The sequence below is a fragment of the Nycticebus coucang genome, chromosome 8 (assembly GCF_027406575.1).
Source record: "Nycticebus coucang isolate mNycCou1 chromosome 8, mNycCou1.pri, whole genome shotgun sequence".
In the NCBI taxonomy this organism is placed as follows: domain Eukaryota; kingdom Metazoa; phylum Chordata; class Mammalia; order Primates; family Lorisidae; genus Nycticebus; species Nycticebus coucang.
Genome location: NC_069787.1, coordinates 105,618,838 through 105,646,185, shown reverse-complemented (window position 1 = coordinate 105,646,185; position 27,348 = coordinate 105,618,838). Strand labels below are relative to the sequence as shown.

The following is a 27,348-nucleotide window of genomic DNA, read 5'->3' as shown; positions in this document are numbered from 1 at the left end:
AGTACATTGTGCTAATAATAAAAGATAATTCCATTATTGCTAACAAAGTGTTTATTGAGTACATTACAGATTGTCTTATCTAGCCCTGGGACACAACTTTTAAGTTTTGCAATGAGCAGCTTCATCTTTCAATCTTATCATTCATCTCTGTATTAAAGATTGAAAAAAGGATGGAGACAGTTCTTATTTGTACACCTCTAGATCTGATTTCTCAGCAAATTATAATCCCATAGTTGTGCTATCTAGTAATATTATGCTTATTTGTCTTATAAATGCAGCCTCCTTAAACTCAAACAGAGCATAGTACTTAGTGACCCCTTAGACTCAGACATAAATAAGGTAACTTTTTTCACAAGTGATCACAAAAAAGAACTCTTAATATTACAAATGGTACAAATTGGTACACTTTCTGTTGAAGTACAAATTGTCACTTCTAGTACATAAGCATTAATTTATTCTTTGACTCAATAAATCAATCTGTTTCTAAGAATTTAACTCATATACCTGAATATAAACAAGATAATTATAGCACTGTTTGAACTACCAAAAGATAACTGCTTCCAGAAAACAGAAGCAGCAGTTCTCAGTCACCGAGTTATAAACATCCGATTTATGTATGACTCACACTTATGAACAGAAGCTATTATAGGTAATAGGTAAATGTACCTGTCCCAACATACAAATTCAACTTAAGAACAAACCTACAGAACCTCTCTTCTTCATAACCTGGGGAATGCTGGTATACTATTTAGTGTAAGGATAGGGAGAAAAATAGGAATCTAACTTTGTATTTCCTGGTATGTACATGAAGACTTCTGATAGTGAGACTCAGTCGCTATAAAAAATAAAAAAATTAGCCAGTCCTGGTAATGCTCACATTGAGTCCCAGACATTTGATCTCAAACTTGTGAGCTCAAGTGATCTGCCCACCTCAGCCTTCCAGAATGCTGGGATTAAAGGCATGATGTCCTGCACCCCTGGCCTGTCCCACACATTTGGGAGGCCAAGACAGGAAAGTCACCTGAGCCCACGAATGTGAGGTTGCAGTGAGCTATGTTGATGCCACTACACTCTAGCCCAGGCTACAGAGTGAATTTGTATGTAAGAACTATCTCCATCCTTTTAAAATTAAATCTATGAGATGAGAAAATTTTAAAAAAGATGAGCTGGCTCAGCACCTGTAGCTCAAGTGGCTAAGGCGCCAGCCACATATACCAGAGCTGGCAGGTTCAAATCCAGCCTGGGCCTGCCAAACAACAGTGACAACTACAACCAAAAAATAGCCGGGCATTGTGGTGGTAGCTGGTAGTCCCAGCTACTTGGGAGGCTGAGGCAAGAGAATCACTTAAGCCCAGGAGTTGGAGGTTGCTGTGAGCTGTGATGCCATAGCACTCTACGCAGGTGACAGCTTGAGGCTCTGTCTCCAAAAAAAAAAGATGAGTGAAGGATTAAGGAACTAAAATTGTGCAGATTTTCTAGCTTTGGGAGTAATTCTGAGTATGCATACGTTATGGATGTTGCATCCAGACAGAAAGGACCTTGTCATTCCCTCCTTAGAAAGTAGGAAGAGAACAAATGTGCTAAAATAAGTATAAGAAAAGAAAAATTACTTTGGTGAGGGGAGATCTTAGATTGTACTTTTAACTCTATTCTCTCATCTTGAGTTTATTTATCTGTGAAATCAGAAAGTAACGTAATGTGAATTTAAGGGTTTTTTGACTACATTGAAATTCTAAGATCTCATATACGTATCTGTGAATGGGCTATATATTTAGGGTGGTGGAGAAAGGAGAAAAGGAGTACCTTGAAAAAAGAAGCAGTTGGTGAAATAATACTCCACTTGAATGGAGTATTACAAAGACTACTAGATAAAATAATTATGTCAGCAGTTCCAGGGTAAGAAAGGAGCATTAACATTAGACTTGATAAGAAGAATGTCATTTATGACTTTCAAAATATCAATTTGGGTATTGTAATGACCATGTAAACCAGGTAATATGTAAGAAGTCTACCTACAGTTATGAAATAATTCCTGTGCACTACCTTATTTTGATAGAAGAAGAACAGTCCCAATTAAGTTTTTTTCAAAATGGAGAATACTTACCAAACTTGAAGAAAGAGGTAAAGTAAGCCATTCATTTTTGTAAATTTCACACTTTAAAGGTGGATGCAAAGACTCTGAAATTTTGTTCCAAGCATTAACTGAAGATTAGAGGCTTACTAATACAAATGTCTGCCAAACTTCCTTAATTGACATAACTTTTTTTTTTTTTTTTTTGAGAAAGAGTCTCACTATGTTGCCTTCCGTAGAGTGCTGTAGAGTCACAGCTCAACAGCCACCGCCAACTCTTGGGCTTAAGCGATTCTCTTGCCTCAGTCTCCCAAGTAGCTGGGACTACAGGCGCCCGCCACAATGCCCGGCTATTTTTGTTGTTGTTGTAGTTGTCATTGTCGTTTGGTAGGCCTGGGCTGGGTTCGAACCCACCAGCTCTGGTGTATGTGGCTAGTGCCCTAACTGCTGAGCTACAGGTGCTGAGCTTAATTGGCCTACTTTTAAGAGTAATTTTCATGAATGGAAATCCAGTACATCTTTTTAAAAAGTTTACTTTCAAAGACATGTGTTTTTTGTTGTTGTCATTGTGTCTTGCCCCCAAAAGGTGTGGCACACACCAAGGCCCCATCCCCCTCTCCTTCCTTCTCTCTGTTCTCCCCTTCCCCCACCCCACCATGACCTTAATTGTCATTAATTGTCCTGATATCAAAATGGAGTACATGGATTCATGGGATTCATGCTTCTCCATTCTTGTGATGCTTTACTAAGAATAATGTCTTCCACTTCCATCCAGGTTAATACAAAGGATGTAAAGTCTCCATTTTTTTTTTTAAATGGCTAAATAGTATTTCATAGTGTACATATACCACAGCTTGTTAATCCATTCCTGGGTTGGTGGGCATTTAGGCTGTTTCCACATTTTGGCAATTGTAAATTGAGCTGCAATGAACAGGTCTAGTGCAAGTGTCCTTCTGATAAAAGGATTTATTTCCTTTTGGGTAAGATGCCCAGTAATGGGATTGAAGGATCAAATGGGAGGTCTAGCTTGAGTGCTTTGAGGTTTCTCCATACTTCCTTCCAAAAAGGTTGTACTAGTTTGCAGTCCCACCAGGAGTGTAAAAGTGTTCCCTTCTCTCCACATCCACACCAGCATCTGCAGTTTTGAGATTTTGTGATGTGGGCCATTCTCGCTGGGGTTAAATAATATCTCAGGGTTGTTTTGATTTCATTTCTCTAATAGATAGGGATGTTGAACATTTTTTCATATGTTTGTTATCCATTCATCTGTCTTCTTTAGAGAAGGTTCTATTAATGTCTCTTGCCCATTGATAAATGGGATTGTTGGCTTTTTTCATGTGGATTAATTTGAGTTCTCCATAGATCCTAGTTATCAAGCTTTTGTCTGATTGAAAATATGCAAATATCCTTTCCCATTGTGTAGGTTGTCTTTTTCTGTCTCCTTAGCTGTACAGAAGCTTTTCAGTTTAATGAAGTCCCATTTGTTTATTTTTGTTGCTGTTGCAATTGCCATGGCAGTCTTCTTCATGAAGTCTTTCCCCAGGCCAATATCTTCCAGTGTTTTTCCTATGCTTTCTTGGAGGATTTTTATTATTTCATGCCTTAAATTTAAGTTCTTTATCTATCTTGAATCAGTTTTTGTGAGTGGGGAAAGGTGTGGGTCAAGTTTCAGTCTTTTACATGTGGATATCCAGATCTCCCAATACCATTTATTGAATAGGGAGTCTTTCCCCCAAGGTATGTTCTTGTTTGATTTATCAAAAGATAAGGTGCTTGTAAGATGTTAGTTTCATTTCCTGGCATTCTATTTGATTCCAAGTGTCTAAGTCTCTATTTTTGTCCCAGTACCTGGTTGTCTTGACCACTATGGCTTTCTAGTACAGCCTAAAATCTGGTATGGTGATGCCCCAGGTTTATTTTTATTACTAAGAACTACCTTAGCTATACGGGTTTTTTCCTGGTTCCATACAAAACACAGAATCATTTTTTCGAAATCTTGACAGTATGATGTTGGTATTTTAATAGGAATGGCATTGAATAGGTAGCTTGCTTTGGGAAGTGTAGACATTTTAACAATGTTGATTCTTCCCAGCCATGAGCATGGTATGTTCTTCCATTTTTTTTTTTTTTTTTTGAGACAGAGCCTCATGCTGTTGCCCTGGGTAGAATGCCGTGGCATCATAGCTCACAGCAACTTCAAACTCCTGGGCTCAAGCGAGTCTCCTGGCGCCGCCCCCCAAGTAGCTGGGACTACAGCCGCCCACCACAATGCCCCGCTATTTTTTTCGTTGCAGCTGTCATTGTTGTTTGGCGGGCCCTGGTAGGATTCGAACCTGACAGCTCAGGTGTATGTGGCTGGTGCCTTAGCCGCTTGAGCCACAGGCGCCGAGCCTGTTCTTCCATTTGTTAATATTCTCTGCTATTTCCTTTCTTAGGATTTCATAATTTTCTTTATAGAGGGCCTTCACCTCCTTTGTTAGGTATATTCCTAGGTATTTCATTTTCTTTGAAACTATGGTGAAGGAACTTGTGTCTTTAATTAGCTTCTCATCTTGACTGTTATTGGCATATACAAAGGCTACTGACTTGTGGGTATTGATTTTATATCCTGAAACATTACTGTATTTTTTTTTTTTTTTTCTGTAGAGACAGAGTCTCACTGTACGGCCCTCGGGTAGAGTGTCATGATGGCACAAGGCTCACAGCAACCTCTAACTCTTGGGCATAGGCGATTCTCTTGCCTCAGCCTCCCAAGCAGTTGGGACTAGGTGCCTGCCACAACATCCGGCTATTTTTTTGTTGCAGTTTGGTGGGAGCTGGGTTTGAACCCGCCACCCTCGGCATATGGGGCTGGCGCCCTACTCACTGAGCCACAGGCGCTGCCCACATTACTGTATTTTTTGATAACTTCCAGAAGTCTTGTGATTGAGTCTTTGGGATTCTCTAAGTATAAGATCATATCGTCAGCAAAGAGGGAGAGTTTTACCTACTCTGCTCACATTTGGATTCCCTTTATTTCCTTGTCTTGCCCGATTGTATTGGCTAGAACTATGTTGAATAGTAAAGGTGACAGAGGACAACCTTGTCTGGTTCCAGTTCTAAGAGGAAAAGCTTTCAGTTTTACTCCATTCAGTAAAATATTAGCTGTGAGTTTGTCATAGATAGCTTCAATCAGTTTCAGAAATGTGCCATCTATGCCTGTTCTCTTCAGTGTTCTAATTAGAAAAGGATGCTGGATTTTATCAAATGCTTTTTCTGCATCTATTGAGAGGATCATATGATCTTTATTTTTGCCTCTCTTAATATGGTGGATCACGTTTATAGACTTGTGTATGTTAAACCAGCCTTGCATTCCTGGGATGAAACCTACTTGATCATGATGTGTGACTTTTTTTATGTTAAGCTGTAATCTGTTGGCTAGGATTTTGTTGAGAATTTTTGCATCTATATTTATGAGTGAGAGTTGTCTGAAATTCTCCTTTTTGGTTGGGTCTTTTCCTGGTTTTGGTATCAGGGTGATGTTTGCTTCATAGAACGTGTTGGGGGAAGATTCTTTCTTCCTCATTTTTTTGGAATAATTTCTGTAGTACAGGAAATAAGCTCTTCCTTGAAGGTTTGATAGAATTCTGGTCCAGGGCATTTTTTGGTTGGAAGCTTTTTTATTGTTTCTTTAATCTCAGTGCTTGAAATTGGTCTGTTCAGGAGCTCTATTTCTTCCTGGCTAAGTCTAGGGAGAGGGTGTGATTCCAAATATTGATCCATTTACTTCACATTGTCAAATTTCTGGGCATAGAGAGTTTCTGGTAGTATTCAGAGATGATCTCTTGTATCTCTGTAGGATCAGTTGTTATTTCCCCTTTATCATTTCTAATTGAGGTTACTAGAGATTTTACTTTTCTATTTCTAGTTAGTCTGGCCAAAGGTTTATCTATTTTATTTATTTTTTCAAAAAACCAACTCCTTGTTTCATTAATTTTCTGAATGATTCTTTTGTTTTCAATTTCATTGATCTCTGATTTGATTTTGGATATTTCTTTTCTTCTACTGTGTTTAGGCTTAGATTGTTCTTTTTTTTCCAATTCCATAAGATGGCTTGTGAGTTTGTTGATGCGCTCTCTTTCTGTTTTTCGAATGTAGGCATCTAAAGCGATAAATTTTCCTCTCAAAACTGCTTTTGCAGTATCCCACAGGTTTTGGTAGCTTGTGTCTTCACTGTTGTTATGCTTAAGGAAGTTAATGATTTCCTGTTTTATTTCTTCCTGCACCGATCTGTCATTCAATAGAAGGTTGTTTAATTTCCATGCCTTTGTGGGGTCGAGCGTTTTTGTTAGAGTTGAGTTCCACCTTTAGTGCCTTATGGTCTGAGAAGATACAGGGTAAAATTTCAATTCTTTTGATTCTGTTGATATTTGTTTTGTGTCCCAGGATATGATCAATTTTGGAGAATGTTCCATGGGGTGATGAGAAGAATGTATATTCTTTATCTTTGGGATGGAGTGTTCTATATGCTTCTATCAAGCACAGTTGTTCTAGGGTCTCATTTAAATCTCTTATATCTTTGTTTAATTTCTGTTTAGAGGATCTGTCCAGCTCTGTAAGAGGAGTGTTAAGGTCCCCTGTTATTATGGTATTATCAGATATCATATTGCTCGGACTGAGTAAGGTCTGTTTCAAGAATCTGGGAGCATTTAAATTGAGTGCATAAATATTTAGAATCGAAACGTCTTCTTGTTGTAGTTTTCCCTTGACCAACATAAAGTGGCCATCTTTGTTTTTTTTTGACTTTAGTTGCTTTAAATCCACATGTATCTGAAAATAAGATTGCAACTCCTCTTTTCTTCTGAATTCCATTTGCCTGAAAAATTGTCTTCCAACCCTTGACTCAGAGTTTTAATTTGTCTTTTGAAGCCAGGTGTGTTTCCTGCAGACAGCAAATGGATGGTTTGTGTTTCTTAATCCATTCAGCCAATCTATGTCTCTTCAGTGGGGAATTCAAGCCATGAACATTTATTGAGGTAATTGATAAATGTGGTAGTATTCTTTTCATCTTATTTTGTGAGAGTTTGTTGCTTAGTTTTATCTTTTGCTGCTGATCCCTTATGATGGTTTGTGTGTAGAACAGGTTAAAGTATTTCCTGTATAGCTGGTCTTGTTTATTTCATTTATTTTTTTCAAAAAACTAACTCCTTGTTTCTGTGTACATCTATCAAACACAGTTGTTCTAGGGCAGCGGTTCTCAACCTGTGTGTTGCGTAGGAAGGTTGAGAACCACTGTTCTAGGGTCTCGTTTAAGTACTTTATATCTTAGTTTAATTTCTGTTTAGAGGATCTGTCCAGCTCTGTAAGAAGAATGTTAAGTCCCCTGTTATTATGGTGTTATAGGATATCATATTGCTCAGACTAATTAAGATCTGTTTCAAGAATCTGGAAGCATTTAAGTTGGGTGCATAAATATTTAGAATTGAAATGTCTTCTTGTATTTTTCTCTTGACTGATATGAAGTTACCATCTTTGTCTTTTTTGACTTTAGTTGCTTTCAATCCACATGTATCTGAAAATAAGATTGCAACCCCTCTTTTCTTCTGAATTTCATTTTTCAGAAAAATTGTCATCCAGCTCTTAACTCTGAGTTTTAATTTGTTTTTTGAGGCTAGGTGTGTTTCCTGAAGGTAGCAAATGGGTGGCTTGCGTTTTTTAATCCAATTAGCCAATCTGTGCCTCGTCAGTGGGGAATTCAAGCCATTAACATTTATTGAGATAATTGATAAGTGTGGTAGCATTCTATTCATTTTATTTTATTTTTTTTCTTTTATTATTTTATTTTTTTTATTAAATCAGAACTGTATACATTGATATGATCATGGGGCATCATACATTCGCTTCATAGACCATTTGACACATTTTCATCACAATGATTAACATAGCCTTCCTGGCATTATCTCAGTTACTGTGCCAAAACATTTACATTCTACATTTACCAAGTTTCGCAAATACCCCTGTAAGATGCACCACAGGTATGATCCCACCGATCCCCCTCCCTCTACCAACCACCCCCTTCCCTCCCCTCCCTTTCCCACTTCCCCCTATTGTTAGGTTGTAACTGGGTTATAGCTTTCATGTGAGAGCCCCAAATTAGTTTCATAGTAGGGCTGAGTACATTGGGTACTTTTTCTTCCATTCTTGAGATACTTTACTAAGAAGAGTATGTTCCAGCTCCATCCATGTAAACATGAAAGAGGTAAAGTCTCCATCTTTCTTTAAGGCTGCATAATATTCCATGGTGTACATATACCACAATTTATTAATCCATTCGTGGATCGATGGGCACTTGAGCTTTTTCCATCACTTAGCAATTATGAATTGGGCTGCAATAAACATATTCATTTTATTTTGTGAAAGTTTATTGTTTAGTTTTGTCTTTTGCATCATTGTGGAAGCTAGATTTTGCCGTTTAATTTCTGGGTGCTCACTTTGTTGGTGGTCCATTGTGATGGTCAGTGTATAGAAAGGTTGAAGTATTTCTTGTAGAGCTGGTTTGTTGTGGCAAATTTCCTCAACGTTTGCGTATCAGTAAAAAAGATTTGATTTCTCCATCAATTTTGAAGCTTAGCTTAGCGAGATATAGAATTCTGGGCTGGAAATTGTTCTGTTTAAGTACATTAATGATAGATGAACATTGTTTAATGGCTTGAAAAGTTTCATTAGGGAAGTGTGCAGTTATCTGATGGATTTGCCCCTGTAGGTCAATTTGCACTTATTCCTGACAGCTTGGAAAATCTTTTATTTTGTCTTGACTTTGGACAGGTTCATCACAATGTGTCTTTTTTTTTAATTAAAATTTTATTTTATTTATTTATTTTGAGACAGAGCCTCAAGCTGTCACTCTGTGTAGAGTACTGTGACATCACAGCTCACAGCAACCTCTAATTCCTGGGCTCTAGTGATTCTCTTATCTCAGCCTCCCACATAGCTGGGACCACAGGCACCTAGCACAACATCCGGCTTTTTTTTTTTTGGTTGTAGTTGTCATTGTTGTTTGGCAGGCCCGGGCTGGATTCGAACACACCAGTTCTAGTGTATGTGGCTGGCACCTTAGCTACTTGAGCTACAGGCTTCGAGTTGATGCTGTTGGTGTGAGTTTTGTATTCCATAATGGTGTTGGGAGGTAGGTTAAGCACTCGCTGACGTGTATCCCAGATTCAGGCTATGGGTTGCTTGTCGCTGGCAGTCTTACTTCATATTGAAATAATGTCCTCCTGAAAGCCGACAGAGACCACAGCCCCACAGATCTCCTTTCCCACCATGAACTGTTCCCCCAACATGGCTAGGATGAGATTCTCCCAGCAACAGGAGGCCAAGCACTTTTGCAACCAAATAATACACTTGCCACCGTTTTTATTTGTATCATCCTCCCACATGGGTTTAATTCCTTCTTTGAAGAGATGGAAATCACTGTGGCCTGTCAGGTCCCCGGGATGTACCCTGTGGCTATAAAACCTCCAGAACTGCTCCACAGAGGGAAAGGTGCCAATCTGTTTGATATTCTATTCATAGCTTTGTGAGCTAGTAGGATGGCCAGGGCTTCTTCTGGAATACCAGAATGTGTAGTTGTACTGCAGGGGGTGCTCTGCTGGTCCAGGGACAACAGCCTTCTTTTTGCTGCTGTTCTGATTCTTGTCTCGTTCCGTTTTTGCCTTCTCACCATCTTTTGTTGTTTTCTTCATTCTGATCATGGTCCCCACGGTCATCATCTTGCAAGGTGTCAAACTTGTTCATCCTCTCGCTGCTGCTGTCCCCACTGCCTCCCATCACAATGTGTCTTGTAGAAGCTCTGTTAGAGTTGAGGCAACCTGAGGTCCGATAGCCCTCTGGAAGGAGTGTGTCAGAATCTTTGGTGATATTTGGGAAATTTTCTTCCTTCCTTCCTTCCTTTTTTTTTTTTTTTTTATGAGACAGAGCCTCAAACTGTCCTCCTGGGTAGAGTGCTGTGGCATCACGGCTCACAGTAACCCCCAGCTCTTGGGCTCCAGCGATTCTCCTGCCTCTGCCTCCCAAGTAGCTGGGACTATAGGTGCCTGCCATGATGCCCAGCTATTTTTTGGGCAGAGGCAGAAAAAACAAGGACGGGCCTGAGCTGGATTCTAACCCGCCAGTTCAGCTGTATGTGGCTGGTGTCTTAGCTGCTTAAACCACAGGTGCCAAGCCAGAAATTTTCATTTATGGTATTCTCTAGTATGGCTTCCATTCCTCTGGGCATTCTTCTTCCCCTTCTGGGATACCTATAACTTGTATGTTTGAACGCTTCAGTAAGTCCCATAGTTCTGTCAGTGAATGTTCTACTTTCTCTCTCTTCTTTTCTGTCTCTTTAACTTTCTGTCTCTCAAGAGCTTTGTCCTCTACCTCTGATTCTTTCTTTTGCATGGTCTAATCTGTTGTTGATACTTTCTATTGCATCCTTAAGTTCCCTAATTGACTGCTTCAATTCCTTCAGCTCTGCTATATCCTTTGTATATTCTTCATATTGTTTATCTCTCATTTGATTTTGTTTTTGGATTTCCTTTTTGTTATTTTCCATTTTCTCAGCAATTTTCTTCATTGTTTTCATCATCTTTATTTAAATTCCTCTTCTGTCATTTCTAACATTTCTTTATAGTTGAAGTCCTCTGCAGTAGCTACCTCATGGTCCTTTGGGGCGGGGGGTTGCTCTGGACTGGTTTTTCATGTTGCCAGGATTTTTCTGCCGATTCTTCCTCATGAGTGTTTTCTTTTGTCTGTTTCCTTGCTCTAGTTTTCCTTTCACTTCTTGCTCTTTTAACTTGCCGTGCCTCTGGCCTAAGATTTTGATAAGTCCTTTTGGTACAGGACCAGAAGGATGAGAAGATTGAAAAGCAAGAAGGGAAAAAAGATTTAAAAAAAAAGAAAGAAAAAAGAGAAAGGAGGGGTGTGTATCAAGGGAATTTTGACAAAAAGAAGAGAAGCACAGAAAGAGGGAGATGGGATAATAAAGGTGTACAGTAGGGTACTTTGACCCAACCTTAAAACCCCCCGACCTCTGGGGGTGTTGGGTTGGGTGGTTCCCTTGAGGTCAGTGGCTCTTTGTCAGCCTGTTCAGATACAGTACCCTACCTCCACCAAACAGGGAGGAAAGACAAAAGTATAAATCAAACCAAAACAAATAAACAGAAAACCTTTCGGGATAAAATTGAGGGGAAAAATAATAGGGGCAGAAACGCTAAGAAAAATGAAGTTCTTATTTATTAAAGAAGGCAACAATGTGAAATTATATTTAAACTAGAAAAATGAAGAAAGAAAAATCTAGGGGGAAAATGTTGAAATAGAAAAAAAAAAAAGCAAAACCAAAAACAAAGCTGAATATTGTCTGGGCAACAGGTGATCTTCTGGGGTATGAGATGTTAATCACAATGCTGGTACAGCTGTATGAGATGGAGCCTGGAGGCCTCTGCTGATTTCTCAAACCCCATTTGTTTGAAAGCCTAAATCTGTTCTCAGCCAGCTTACAAGACACTTGAAACCATTAACCTTGGCTATGCAGAAGCTTTCCCAGGAAAACACTTGTCACTGGGATCTCTCCTGAAGTGGCTGCCTGCTTATCCAGTGCGCCAAAACCAGTCTCACTCTGTGCCCCTGAGGGTTGAGGCTGCAAGCTGGCCTGCTGCTGCCAAACACTGAAATCTCCACTCTTCCCCAGCATCTCAGTCCTGGTCTTTGGTGCTGCTCAGTCACTAGATCACTCACTCGCCCAAGGTCTCCCAGCCTGGGACACTGAGGGTTGAGCCTGCAGGGGTAGTTCTCCCACAATGATTGTGCCCACAGCCCACAACTGAACAATATTAGCTCCATTCTGGCTCAGCGGCTCAGTCCAGGGCCCTAGACAATGCTTAAAGTCATCTGCACTCTTGCCTAAGTTCTCCCAAGGGAGTTCAACCAAGTGCCCAAGTCCAAAAAAACTAAGCCCGAAGGGAAGGCCTTCCCTGTTTGCAGTCTCCCTGCTGTTGTAATTACAGCTGTGGCAGCCACGGTTTCAGAGCGAATGAACGCAACAACTTGCCAGTTCTCCACTGCTTTTGTTCTCCTAGGGTCCAGAAGTCTTTCGCTGTTTCCCTGTGTCCCCAGAGGGATGTTTCTGGGCAAAGCCCACAAGCCAGAGATGCCCGGAGTCTTCTCTCCCCAGTCTCATCGCACCCGGTTGCAAAGAAGCTGTTACTTGTCCATCATCTTGCTCCCTCTATATTTTCATAGACTTTTCTTAAGAATCAAAATTTTTCATGTTTTAGATGAACTCGAAGAAATGTTGAATCCAATGGGAACTGTTCAAACAAATCCATATACTGAAAATGCAACAGCTTTGCACATTAAATTCCCAGAGAATAAAAAACAACCTTATTATTACCCTCCCTTCGATAAGGTAAGCTAATTATTTAATCTCTACTCTATGTATGACATGTTTGAATTGGCTCTATATGTTTATAGTGTAAGCTCTATAGGTCTGTTTCTCTTTCACAACTCCCCACACATTGCCAGCTTGGTTCAGGGGAAAGACTACGGAGCAGGGAGCCAAGTTGGTGAGTCCTGGGTTTATCACTAAACAAGTGAGACATGGTGTCTCTGGAATTGAGGTTCCTCATTTGCGAAATGAGGAAAGCATAAAAAGTCTCAGGTCTTTAAAGGGCCTCTTAATGTATTGATATGTAATTCTAAACATACAAAATGTTCAATGAAACATGCCCAGTATGTTGGTTCAGGGATTGAGCTGTGTTAGAATTGATACTCAAAGAACAGATGATTTTGATGACTATCACTATTAGTAGGGCTTCCCAATATTTTAAATGGCTATATATTATTTTTATATAATATATGTGAAAGAATTCCATTTTTAAATACATTTCCTTAGTATATAAACCGTGTGTCTTGGGGACAGGGAGATTATCTGGTTGGGGCTCAAAATAGGTCTATGCCAGTTTATATGCTAAGAGAGATGAACTGTCAATCCGTTTTTATATCCAGGTTTGGCATTCTTGTTTCAGGGATGGTTGGGACTGATTTTTATGAGGAGATCTTCAAGCAAATTCTCAGAATATAAATAGACAGTTTCTTCAATTTCTTAATCCATTTGAGAATAAATTATGTTTAAAAGATTGATACTATGCTAAATAATGTTTAAGTTTACCTACCTCTAAATATAATTGCCTGTTTATGTTAAACTCTACCAGAAACAGATAGAGGAGTCTTTAAAAAGTGTTATGCAGATTAAATTTATGTAACTTAATGTTTCCTGCTTCATTTTGTTTTTATTTTTAATTTCAGCTTGCTTGTTCATTCTTCTTTGTTTGAAGTACTCTTTTTTTTTTGTTCATTTTCTTTCTTCTTTTTTTAAATGTTCTTCCTCCGGTGATGCTCTGTCCCATTGCCTCCCCAGTAGCTGGGATTACAGACGCCCACCACAGCGTCTGGCTGTTTTTGATGTTAGTAGAAACGGGGTCTTACTCTGGCTCACTGCTGTTCATACTGGTCTCGAACCTCTGAGCTCAGGCAATCTACCCGCCTCCGCCTCCTACAGTGCTGGGACTACAGGCGTCAGCCACCACGCCTGGCCTTCATTTTAATTTTAATTTGAATTCTATTTATCTTAGAAATGGCTTTGAATTTCATGTTGTTTTAAAGTGTTTTTCTGGCCAGCAGTTTAGAACCAAATTAAGTATTGTGCTCATTATGGTACAAATCACAAATATAGTAAGAACCATATATCATAGTATATATCAGATAGATAAGGCTACCTTTTGACTCATCCAATACATTTATGTGTTGCTTTAGTTACTCCTTATTTAGGAATTTATCCATAAGCCTTTGCTATTTGCAGTACATTTAATAGTCCTAGCTGTGACTGTTACTATGTTCAGTTATAGTTCATCATAGTTATAGTTTCTTTTGGATCAAATGAAATGCTTTTTGAAGCTTTTTTACAGATATGGCATCCTGTGTAAATATAAATATTTTAAATCCAATATTTTAGGAAAAGTTTTATTTTACCATTGCTTTAGTCCTCTGCGACTGGTCATTAAACTTTCCTTTTGCCTTTCTTTTTTTTTTTTGAGACAGAGTCTCACTTTGTCATCCTTGGTAGAGTGCCGTAGTGTCATAGCTCATAGCAACCTCAAACTCTTGGTCTGCAGTGATTCTCTTGCCTCAGCCTTCCAAGTAGCCTGGATTACAGGCATCCGCCACAACACCTGGCTATTTTTAGAGACGGGATCTAACTCTTAATCAGGCTGGTCTCTAACCAGTGAGCTCAGGAAATCCACCTGCCTCAGCCTTCCAGTCCTTTTGCCTTTCTAACCCCCTTAGAAAGTCTTTCTCCAAGAATATCAATTTGGGATAGAGCTTTCCAGTCATAACATGTATAAGCATGGCTTGGTGCCCTGTAGCTCACACGGCTAGGGCACCAGCCACATATACTGGAGCTGGCGGGTTCAAATCTAGCCCGGGCCCACCAAACAACAGTGACAACTCCAACCAAAAAATAGTCAGGCATTGTGGTGGGCGCCTGTAGTCCAGGCTGCTTGGGAGGCTGAGGTAAGAGAATCGCTTAAGAGTTGGAGATTGTTGTGAGCTGTGACTCCACGGCACTCTACCCAGGTAAAGTAGGGTTTTAGAGACCCCATCTCAAAAACAAACAAATAGTATTCCTTCAGTTGTCAAGATCTATAACTGGTATAATTCCTTATATATGACTATTATAAATAATATAAATATAAAAAGAGAAAGTTTCTCTAAGTCCCTTTTATTTAATTTAGTGCTTATTGGTATAATCACAATATTGCATACATTTTGCTTTTTTTGTTTTTAATAGATGGGGTCTTTCTCTGTCACCCAGGCTGGAGTGCAGTGGTAGTGCTGTGATCATGGCTTGCTACAACCTCCAATGCCTGACCTCAAGTGATTCTACCTACTTGAGCTCTCAAAGAGCTGAGATTATAGGCATGAGCAATTGTGCCCAGCTTACATTTTTCTTTTCAAGTCAAGTTTTATGTTGCTGCCTAATTTAAAGAACCTTAATCTCATTTATCACAACCACCTTATGGAATAGGACGGGAATTACTTTATTTTACACATGAGAATATGTATAAATTATTTCCTCAGGCTTGTATAACTCAGTAACAGGACATGGATCTTCTTTTCTCCATTAATCTTCCATTAGTCACATGTGTTCTTATTAAGAATGAGGGCCACCTCTTTCTTATTTTTATTTTTTTAAGAGATAGGGTCTTGCTTTGTTTCCTAAGCCAGAGTGCAATCACACCACCATAGCTCACTGTACCCTGAAATTCCTGGCTCCGACCCTGAGACTAATTTCTTTGAAATTAAAGAATTAAAAAAAATTTTTAGACTTTCCCTTGTTATTGCTTTTGCTTTGGATATTAAGGAATAAATAATGACAAAACCTTATTCTACATTTAGTAATTACAATATACATTTGAATTTTCTTAACTGGAATTCATTTACCTGTATTTCAAAAAAAGGTTTAACATATACAGCATGCCTACTACTTATTTTCTCTACAGATAATCATTGTGTTTCCTAGGAGTCTCAGTTTCTTATAGTTTTACCATTGTTTTCCTGTTGTCAAGAGTTTGAAGCAGTTGGGAAGTACCATTTTGCTTGTAAAATTTATGTTTGTTTTATAAGGCATAGAAATGCCAGAGTGTATGTGGCAGTCTAAGTATAGTTATAGTCATTTATACTTAATTCTACAAATGTGAGAGCCAAACTTAATTAAAATTGTTTTCTTAAACAGATTATTGAAAAAGCAGCTGAGATCGCAAGCAGTGATAGTGCTAACGTGTCAGTAAGTATCAAGAGGTTTTTATTATTATTATTTATTATTAAATCATAGCTGTGTACATTAATGCATTCACGTGGCACCATACACTGGTTTATATACCATTTTTTTTTTTTTTTTTTTGAGACAGAATCTTACTGTGTTGCCCTCCTAACACAGCTCACAGCAACCTCAAACTCTTGGGTTTAAGCCATTCTCTTGCCTCAGCCTCCCATGTAGCTGGACTACAGGCATCTGCTACAACCGGCTATTTTTTTATTGCGGTTGCCATTGCTGTTTTAGATGGACGGGGCCGGGTTCAAATCTGCCAGCCAGGGTGTATGTGGCCAGCGACCTACCCACTGAGCTACGGGTGCCACCATGGAAATAAAATTGAGATAACTTTATTTTTTCTGTTTCAATATCTTATTTGTTAATCTAAGGAGATTTTATGCCATTAATTCAAGGCACAAACCTTACTTTTGTCTTTATCCTGGTACATTGGGGTCATCTTTGTTTGTGTTTTTGTTTGTTTATGGAAATTAGAAAATTAAAGAAAAATTTCAGTTCAGATGTTACTTGGTTTTTAAGTCAAAAAGCAATACTGCCACCTAGTGTTTATACATTTCAAGCACCGTAGAACTTGAACCTTCTTATAAGTTGTACTATGTTAACAGTAGTAAGTTGACATCCAAGGCACTCGAACAGACTGGGCAACATATGAAGGTTGTCAACATAAAGAACTAGGCCTACAACTACTGGTATGTGTATGTGGTGGATGTCCAGTCTGTGAAAATTAGGTCAACTTAAAGGGGTGGTCAGCAGGGTTTGGGGTCTCATGCCTGTAATCCTAGCACTCTGGAAGTCCAAGGTGGGTAAATTGCTTTAGCTCAGGAGTTGGACACCACCTCGAGCCACAGGGAGACCCTGTCTCTACAAAAATAGAAAATGCTAGCTGGGTATGGTGGGACATGCCTGTAGTCTCAGCTATTCAGGAGGCTGAGGCAAGAGGATTGCTTGAGCCCAAGAGTTTGAGGTTGCTGTGGGCTATGATGATACCACAACACTATACAGAGCAGCAGAATGAGACTCTTGTGTCCCGCCACCCCTGCCAAAAAAAGGAGGGGGTCAGTGTAGAGGATGTTTTACTAGGGGATAGAGGTTCTACTGTATTTAGATTTTTGAAAACACTATTCTTTTTCCTTTTTAAGAACTGTTTTCAGAATAACTTTTCTTCATCCTTAGCTTACAAATTTAATATTGAGCAATACAACTTCTATAAAGGACCTAACTTTATGTATTTCTTCAGAAATTATGTTCTTGCATCTAACATGCTAAAGCTCATAAATTATATGTAAATTCATTGTATCTAAATTTGCTGACTGCTTGCAAATGATGTGTGTACAATTACTTTCTATAATGAGTGTTTTACTTTCTTAGAGTCGAGGTGGAAAGAAATTTCTTGCTGTACTGAAGGAAATATTGGACAGGGATCCCTTGTCTCAACTTTGTGAGAATGAAATGGATCTTATTTGGACATTGCGACAAGACTGCAGAGAGAATTTCCCACAGTCACTGCCAAAATTATTGCTGTCAATCAAGTGGAATAAACTTGAGGATGTTGCTCAGGTAATAAAAGATCATTTCTATAACTCCTTTTGGTTATACGTTCATCTGTTGAGTTTATGTAAAGTGTTCTTTCCTCATAAGTGTACGTCCACAGATGGGATAATTTTCTGCTGGAGAAATATTGAGGTGTGTTTGTTTGTTAGTTTTGATAGAGATGGGGTCTCACTGTTTTGCACAGAGTGATCTCAAACTTGTGGCCTCAAGTGATCCTTCTGACTTGGCCTCACAAACTTGCTGGGATTATGACATGAGCCACTGTGCCTGGCCTGAAATTTTGAGGTTCACCCTTACATACTGTAACTAATGGACCAGAAAATTTCAAGGTTTAAAAATCACAGATTCTGGGTAGGGTTTGCCATACTTTTCATTAAAGACAATTAAAACTTTGGTCTTGGAACAATCATCTATTAAAAGGATTACATGCTAGGTCCTGGCTACCTTTTACCAGAGTCATCAATGAACTCTAAAATTTTTAATCATAAGAAATTTTGCAACAAATGTTCTGAAATTATTATTTATTTATTTTTATTTTTTTGAGACAGAGTCTCAAGCTGTTGCCCTCACAGCAACCTCAAACTCTTGGGCTTAAGTAATTCTTTGCCTCAGCCTCCCAGGTAGCTAGGACTACAGGCACCCACCACATCTGGCTACTTTTTTTTTTTTTTTTTGAGACAGAGCCTCAAGCTGTCACCTTGGGTAGAGTGCCGTAGCGTCAGAGCTCACAGCAACCTCAAACTCTTGGGCTTAAGCGATTCTCTTGCCTCAGCCTCCCAAGGAGCTGGGACCACAGCTATTTTTTGGTTGCTTCTGTCGTTATTGTTTGGGGGGTCCAGGCTGGATTCATACACCTGCCAGCTCAGGTGTATGTGGCTGGCACCTTAGTCACTTGAGCCACGGGTGCTGAGCCTGGCTACTTTTTTTAAATTGTTGCAGTTGTCATTGTTGTTTTAGGTGGCCCTGGCCAGGTTCGAACCCTGCAGCCTTGGTGTATGTGGCTAGTGCCCTACCCACTGAGCTACGGGTGCTTCCTGAAATGAATATCTTTTGTTTGAGAATTTACTTTTATTGTACAAGTTAACATTTTAGATCACATACCATTCAGATTAATTTTCACATTTGTTTTGGTTGGGCAGTCTTAACAAATGCATACCTTTTGGCACAATGAAGAAAGGAAAGATTTTGCTTCAAAATGCCACCAAATTCTACCTCTTGATTTAAATTTCAATACTCAATCAGAAAGTACTGGCATTTACTAAATTCAAATGGTCACCTGTGCTCAATATAAAGGCCTTTTTCTAGTCAAAATAAATAAATTTGGTCTATAATATAACCAAATTTGGTCACCTTATTTGAATTTAATTCAACTCTCTAGTTTTGTGGTCTTAGTAAATCTAGAATGACTTCCCAATTATATTTATTTTAATCATACGCATTTTAAAACTCTTTAGTTTTATTTTACTTCTCAAGTTAAGTTTAGAAAGTATTTCTTTTGCATTTATTTCTCGTGTCTGAAGATCCTTGTATTCATGTTATGTAATTACGATATTGTATATGCTTCAATTATACTGTTTCCAGCTTATACCAAATGAGTATTAATTACTTTGGAAAGGAAATATTTTATGTCATACAGATAGGTTTAATTATTCTAGAATAGTTATTATCTTCTAACTACCTACCCTGTTTCCCCGAAAATAAGACATCCTCCGAAAATAAGATCTACTCACAGGAAAGATAAGATGTCCCCTGAAAATAAGACCTAGAGCATCTTTGGGAGCATACCTTAATATAAGACACTGTCTTATTTTCGGGGAAACAGGGTATTTATTATCTAAATTCAAGGTTAGTTTTCTGTGAACCTCCAGTAATGGTAGAAAATAAGATCTAAGAATTTTTTTACTTGGCACATTTGCCTATTCTCATGGATAGTGCCTGGTGTTAGGTGCATATAGAACAAATGTATAATATAATTATTTCATTGAAATCAGAATAGAAAAAGTTTTTGCTATACTCTTAGAAGATGTTTTATAAAGAGGTTTCTCATGTCAAGTCAGAAAATGAAATGAACTAATTTATGCTTGATATTTCTTTATTTGGGCCTGGTGCAATAGCTTACACCTGTAATCCTAGCTCTATGGGAGGCCAAGGTGGAAGGATCCCTTGAGCTCAGGAGTTTGAGATCAGCCTGAGCAAGAGTGAGACCCTGTCTCTACTAAAAATAAAAACAATGAGCCAGATGTTATGATGGGTGCCTGTAGCCCCAGCTCCTCAGGAGGCTGAAGCAAGGGGATCACTTGAGCCCAAAAGTTTGAGGTTGCTGTGAGCTGTGATGCCATGGCACTCTACCCAGTGTGACAGTGAGGTTCTGTTCAATAGATAGATAGATAGATGGATGCCAGGGCAACAGAGTGAGACTCTGTCTCAATAAATAAATGAATGAATGAATGCATGAATGAGTAAATTCATTATTTGACCTGTAGAGACAGAGATTTTTGCATTTAGTAATTTAGCCTGGTTGCTTGTCTCATTTTCAAGAGGGCTTTACTATGTATAAGCAAATACAAGAAAGAGAAAGCACGGATTTTATAATCCTAGTGTCCATTTGTAGTAGTCTAGAAAAAAATTATTGGGATTAAAAAAAAAAAGTAAAGCATTTTGGTTTTTCCCTTCAATCCTGTCTTATTGCCAGTTGTGTTGAACTGGTATAAAAGAATATAAACTGTTTCCATGATAACTCTAATCCTTGAAAAGCAAAAAGCTAGATGCCTGGTGCAAGGTATGTGCTTTGATTTTGCATTAAGCAGAAAAGCTGTATAACTTTCCATTAATTCATAGGAAACCATGCTGTTGTCATAATGCTGAACAGGCTTTTAATAACCATTACAACAAGCAGGTAATTAGTCAGTATTGCTTTCACTGTTTATGTGGCCAAAACCACATTCCCTTTCCTATATGTTTCCATAGCTTTCCTTGTATTAATGTGACGAATTTGTTAATTTATTTAATTTTATGTTTGTATAATTTTTAATAATTATAAATAATTTACCAAAAATTATTACCAAAAGTAATTACTTTCCACTGGTAAGGTTGTTTTTAATCTATAACATAGCTGCATTTTCTAGTATTAGAGAATGTGATCTATCCTTTTCAATACCGTATGCAGGCCACTGTGTTCTAAGTGTTAACTGGGGATGTTAGGAGTTTTTATTAATGCTGTTTCAGAACCTCAGGAAATGGTTCCTCCCCAACTCCTCTATCCCTAATGAAGTCTGCTGGTCCATTAGGGCCTTAGGCAAAGCAGGAAAGGTGGGGGGAGGTCCTAGTGAGAAAAAATGGGGGTGAAGTAGGAGCTTTATATCTTTAAACTAGTGTTTTCATTATTATGCCCTATAGAAGCCTGTATAGATGCCCTCATGTATCCTTATGCCCAAGAGATCTTGATACCACAGACATAGTGTATATCTGTTCATGTAGTATGTTTATCTGTGCTTTTTATATAAAGTATGTATAGAACTTACTCTTTTCATTCACTGTAGGGTTAAGAATAACTAAATAAAATTTTAAGTTTAAAGTTAAAATTTGAAAATTATTAGGTGTTTACTGTATTTGCTAAGTATTTATTAATATAATCACATATGTAAGTTAGCAATTTATATAAATATGTGCTGATAATAGTAATTAATCAAACTTCTGAAAATCATTCAAAAGTGTTGTTCTCTCCACAAATGCAATGTAACTGGGGGGAAAAACTTAATTTCTTTAAAATACCTTTTTTTTTTTTTTTTACTTAAAATAGATGGGTATCTTGCTCTATAACCCAAACTAGAATGTAATGGCACAATCATTGCTTTCTTCATCCTTGAACTGATGGGCTCAAGCAATCCTCTCACCTCAGACTCTGGAGTAGCTAGGACTACAGACACGAGCCACTACACCTTCCCCAAAATTATCTTTAGTTAACTTTTTTTCCTTTTATTTTTTTACTGTCATGCTCAACCAGCAAGTGAACTGGACTTCTCTTTTACTAGATATGAAAAAATACCTTTTAACGTAGGTGCTAGATGTTTATTTAGATACTATTGAATTTTTCAGGGGAACTTAACATAATAATGATGGAGTAACTTGTAGAAATACATAATAAAATATGAACTGTTTTTACTTAGTTCTTAAAACCTAATAGCTCTGAAGGCCAAACATAAACAACATCCACAAGAAAGTGCTAATAGGCACTTTCAGGCCACTTTTCACAATCTGTCTTTGATATGGGAGATGGAGCAGTCAGATGAAATAAAGTCCTAATCACTCATTATTTGCTGTGGTTTTGTAGCACTGATCTTGCATACATTTTATGTATTTCCGTGAAATCAATGTCAGTGGTAATTATGTGATACCTAAGAAAACACAATGAGAAAAATTAAATATTAAACAGTAAGATTTATTAGTTAGGGTTGAGCTTTGAGAGGGTCACAAATCAAACATTTTTTTCATTTTCATCCATAACTGATTTTCTCCCCAGTTATCATCTGGCATAAGAATGTATGCTATAAACACATCAAAACCATTAGGGGCTGGGTACAATGGCTCATACCTTTAATTCTAGCCCAAGCGACAGAGTGAGATCCTGTCTCAGGAAAAAAACAAAAACAATAATCCTCCCTTCTTCCCCCCACCCACACACACTTTCAGGACAAAGGGACTCTTGTCAGAAGTGTCTTCCATGGGTCTGAGTCTCATAGCACTTGTTCCGGGGGGCAGATCGGAGTCCTTTCTAGAGTTTGGGTTCTGTGAACTACAGGTTTCCAAAGATACGGCTGTTTCTATCCTAGCTCACCGTCCACCTTCAGGTCTAGCTCTTCCCTGAAGGCTTCTTTGTTGTCCTATGTTTACGTCGTTTCTCAGTGGCATCTGTAAATCAGAGGCTGGATATACAGTCTTTATCTTATTCATAAAATAAACAACTAGGTACTGTTTATTTCTTTTTTTTTTTTTTATTGTTGGGGATTCATTGAGGGTACAATAAGCTTGTTACACTGATTACAATTGTTAGGTAAAGTCCCTCTTGCAATCATGTCTTGCCCCCATAAAGTGTGACACACACTAAGGCCCCACCCCCTCCCTCCATCCCTCTTTCTGCTTCCCCCCCCCATAACCTTAATTGTCATTAATTGTCCTCATATCAAGATTGAGTACATAGGATTCATGCTTCTCCATTCTTGTGATGCTTTACTAAGAATAATGTCTTCCACTTGGTACTGTTTATTTCTTATGTATTATATTTATTATGATTTGAGGAATATAAACATTATGTTCAGTAAGAAGTTCTGTTAAGTAATAGATATTCTTAAAAAATTAAGAGCTAAAAGTGAACCCCTTTAAGTTAATTTTGTATTATTAATACATTTCTTTTTTTTATTTGAGTGTTCAGTGTTTTTTGTTTTTAAATTTTTATTTTATATTGTTGGGGATTCATTGAGGGTACAATAAACCAAATTATACTGATTGCATTTGTTAGGCAAAGTCCCTCTTGCAATCGTGTCTTACCCCCAAAAGGTGTGGCACTATTAAAACATTTCTTAAGTGTATCTTGCCTGTCATTAGGTTAAGCCTTGCAGCCCATATTTCTACTTTAAATTTTATGTTTAGGCGTTTCTTGATCATTTAATTTTTTTCTTCTTTCACCTTTAAAAAATTATGTAATGGCCAATGATCCTAGAATCCATATATTCAGTTTATCATTCTATTTTAGGGTAAGTACATAGTAGCCTTTTTAAACTTATCTTTGAAATATTTCAACAAGGAGAATCATTATTAGTCCATATTCATTGGAATGGATTTTTGAAGCATCAGTAATTAAAATGTTTTTCCTTTCTTTTGACCCCATCTCTATGGTCCTTTGTGTTAAGGAAAGATTACTTTCATTCCTCAGTATTTCTGAACCTATTTTAATTTTTAAACAGCTTCAGGCGCTGCTTCAGATTTGGCCTAAACTGCCCCCTCGGGAGGCCTTAGAGCTTCTAGATTTCAACTATCCAGACCAGTACGTGCGGGAATATGCTGTGGGCTGCCTGCGACAAATGAGGTATCTCCTGCAGGTGTTTTTTCTTGGGGGGGAAGGAATAACTTGGTGATGGGTAGGGAAGTGGTTGTCTCTTTGAATGTCTTATAAGAAAGAAAACAGCCAGGAATTACTCAGAGTTCAAAGAATTTGCTTGAGTCCTCTTTTCATTCTCTACCCACTACCCCCAATATTTACTCCAGGCTATAAAAAAACAAAAGCATACTGAGTGTGGAGGTCCCTGAGATCTCCATCAGGCTTGATGATTCATTCACTAGGAAGACTCACAGGCCTTAACATATAGTCATACTCACAGATATTATTTACTGTAGCAAAATTTGAAAGGGAAAGGTTCATGGGGTGAAGTCTGGAGGAGACCAAGCATAAACTTATAAGGGTCTTTCCCCAGTGGTTTTACACTGAACATATTTAATTCTACCAGCAATGAGATATGATAATATATGTCTACCAGAGGACCTTGTTACAGACTTGGTGGTCAAGGTTTTTACTAGTGCCTTACCACATAGACACCTTTTGCCTAGCATGTATCAAATTTTTGTTTTATATGTATTTGTATGTATAAAAATATGGATATAGGATAATACTGTACATTCATACAATTTTTTTAAATTATACAAATGTCTAATTATATAATTTTTACTAATTGCTTTTTAAAAATCAAGCATTAGGTTTTTGAGGTCACTCTCTCCAATTATATATCAATATAGTTTATTCCTTTCACTAGCATATAATATATATAATAGTCTTTCATAGGGGTGTTATCTTATTTAATTCATTCCTCTATTCCTCTATTAAGGAACATTTAAGTTGTCTTAAAATTTTCCTATTATAAACAATGCTGTACTGAACACATTTGTACAGTCCTCTTTGGGCAGTACATTTGTGAGAATTTATAGGATTCGTTGAAGAAATGACAGCCTCAGAAATAGAAAATCTTTTACTTCTCAAATTTTTTTAATTGTTTATTTTTTAAACTGTGTGCTATCCAAAGGAAATTATACAAACTCTTCAATAATGATTATTTCTGAGGACTTCCATTAGAAGTGTGAGAGAAGAAACTTCCTTTTGTTTTTGTGCTTTCTATTTTTATATAATTTATGGTTTTTTTCACTGGGCATGAATTATACAATAAACCCAATTAAGATTGTGGTATGGGTATATGAAGTTCCCAGTTGGTACACTGTTCCTCTAAGTTTGCATTGGAGACTTCATGGGGAGGGGCCACCTGGTTTCCTTTGGGCTGATCCAACTATCTCCCTCCCACCCCCACAGAGTCTCACACTGTTGTCCTCGGTAGAGTGCTGTTGTGTCACAGCTCACGGGAATCTTCAACGCTTGGGCTCAGGCGAATTCCTTGCCTCAGCCTCCCGAGTAGCTGGGACTCAGGCACTGGCCACACGCCTTGCTATCTTTTGTTGCAGTTTGGCCGCAGCCGAGTTTGAACCTGCCATCCTGAGCCACAGGCGCTGCCCAATCAACTGTTTTTCTTTAAATGCATTCAACCCTCTATAAAATGCTGTGGTCCCCACTTCCCACGTTGCTAATTCTAATGGGTTTTTCACATGTTAAGTTTTCTGGTTATGAGTTTTTGTTTCTGGTTTATAGTTCTGTGAGTTTCCATCTCAGCTCTACCTTATATTAATTTCTTAACCATTTTTTTTTTTAAATTCCTTAACCATCTTTTGCCCAAGACTGTAGTTAGTAAGTGGAGCAGTTGGGATTCATACTGTATACTATCGGAATTACCTCTGATGGAAGTGTGTTTACAGGTGAATGGTTCGGAGATAATACAGAATAGTGAACCACTAGCCTTAATTAATTCAGCCCCATTAATTATAATATATTAATTCAGTGTGAATCATTCCTTGCTTATAAATGTATTCATTTCCTTATCCTTTAACTATTTGAAGTTAAGATTTTAATTGTTCACTTATTATCTGGAAGAAGGACTGACTTTTAACCCTAATGATAGCAAAGAAAAATAAGATTGCTGAAGTACTGCTGGAACTTTTATTTTCAAAATGATTACTTGATTGAGTACTTAAGTTTTTCAGCATGATCAGAAATTAGTATTAACGTACCTAATTATTTTGGTAACTCTAAACTGATTGTAAATACAGTCATTAATCGTAACAGTCTAATTCATTTGGTTTAAATGTCCTATATATCTGTACCCTCTTTACTCCCCCTTCTCTCATAGCTTCAGCTTTTGTTGTGATGCTGTAACAGTGGTACAGTGAATGCAAGCATGTAGCTAGTCTGGTCCTAAAGCATGCAGCAAGTGTAGCCCAATAGAAGCATCCTGTTATAATAAGTTAGTATTTGGTAGTGTGATAGGAAGGGATCTTTTTCTGGCACGGGTTTTTGAGTTACTCTCTTTTGTTTCTTTTCAGTGATGAAGAACTATCTCAGTATCTTTTACAACTGGTGCAAGTTTTAAAATATGAGCCTTTTCTTGATTGTGCCCTTTCTAGATTCCTATTAGAAAGAGCACTTGCTAATAGAAGGATAGGGCAGTTTCTGTTTTGGCATCTTAGGTAAGTCTTTTGTATTTCAATTTGAGCTTTAGTAACTATAAATTAGCATAAATAAGACATTTAACCGAATAGTCAGCTGCTTTAATTGCTTCTGAACCCTTTTTAACTTTTGCACTGTTTTGGTGCCTTCTCTTATTTCTTGAAACTCAGACTATTAATTTTTATGGTTTGGCAAAGTAATTCAGGTAAATGTCCATCCATACCTACTTGCTTGATTTTTAACTAAAACTAATAATGTGTTACTATTTACCACTCAGACTAAATATAGACTTATATACTCCTTCTAGAAGCTTACGTATGGTATTATCATTGGTGTTACTGAGTGAAGATAAAGGTTTATTATAATTACAGAAAGTTTATTCAGTTTCTTTATTAACTAAGTTATTTTCAGAAACATACAAACTTTATTTCACCAAGTTCGTATAGAATAAAACCAGGAAAGGCAACTAAAGTCAACCTTGTGTTTCCTAAGGAAATTGCAGATTTCTCATTTCTATCTCTGTACTTAGAACTTTTGGGTTTTTAAAATCTGGTCTTCAGAATATTGAAACTAATGTTTATTTTGGTCTTATTTTTATACACCTCAGGGAATGACAAAATAAATGTTCCCTCCTTTTTCAAATATGCAGAATTATTCCTTTTTTTATTTTATTTATTTATTTATTTTGTTTTAAGACAGAGTCTCACTGTGTCATCCTGGGTAGAGTGCTATGGCATCATAGCTCACAGCAACTTCAAACTCCTAGGCTGAAGGGATTCTCTTGCCTCAGCCTCTCAAGTATCTGGCACCCACCACAACACCTGGCTATTTTTAGAGGCAGGTCTTGAATCTGGTGAGCTCAGACAATCTACCCGCCTCAGCCTCCCAAGTGCTGAGATTACAGGCGTGAGCCACCACACCCGGCCTGTAAAATTATTCTTTAAGTGAGAAAAAATTTGGATAGAAGCTAAGACATTAGTCAAATGTATAGTGTCAATCACATTTCACAGATCTGTTTCAGTCTAATTGTCTCTAAATTGGTAAGATTACTTTTCTCCTCTGAAAAGCAAATCAGGTAAGATGTGAAGAATGAACTATTTTTTTTTTTTTTAAGAATGAACTATTTATAAAATCTCATAACTTTTCAAACTCTGAAGTTTAACCAATTAGAAAGTTGACCATCTCACTAATAATTATGCATGAGATGACCTGTTCTTTTCA

The 27,348-nt window shown here is 37.7% G+C and overlaps 1 protein-coding gene and 1 pseudogene across 5 annotated transcripts in view; one reads left to right on the top strand and one right to left on the bottom strand.

Annotated features, from left to right (window-relative positions):
* PIK3CB (phosphatidylinositol-4,5-bisphosphate 3-kinase catalytic subunit beta) overlaps positions 1-27,348 on the top strand; it is a 202,107-nt gene that overhangs the window by 138,393 nt on the left and 36,366 nt on the right. For 4 of the 5 annotated variants that reach the window (XM_053598899.1, XM_053598897.1, XM_053598898.1 and 1 more), the window contains 5 exons: positions 12,367-12,497; positions 15,885-15,935; positions 17,349-17,537; positions 23,492-23,613; positions 26,004-26,147. In XM_053598899.1, coding sequence (XP_053454874.1) covers positions 12,367-12,497; positions 15,885-15,935; positions 17,349-17,537; positions 23,492-23,613; positions 26,004-26,147 — 637 coding nt within the window. The remainder of the gene's footprint in view (positions 1-12,366; positions 12,498-15,884; positions 15,936-17,348; positions 17,538-23,491; positions 23,614-26,003; positions 26,148-27,348) is intronic. The other variant, XM_053598901.1, reaches the window with a different exon arrangement.
* Positions 1,647-9,880, bottom strand: LOC128592358 (eukaryotic translation initiation factor 4E type 2-like; annotated as a pseudogene).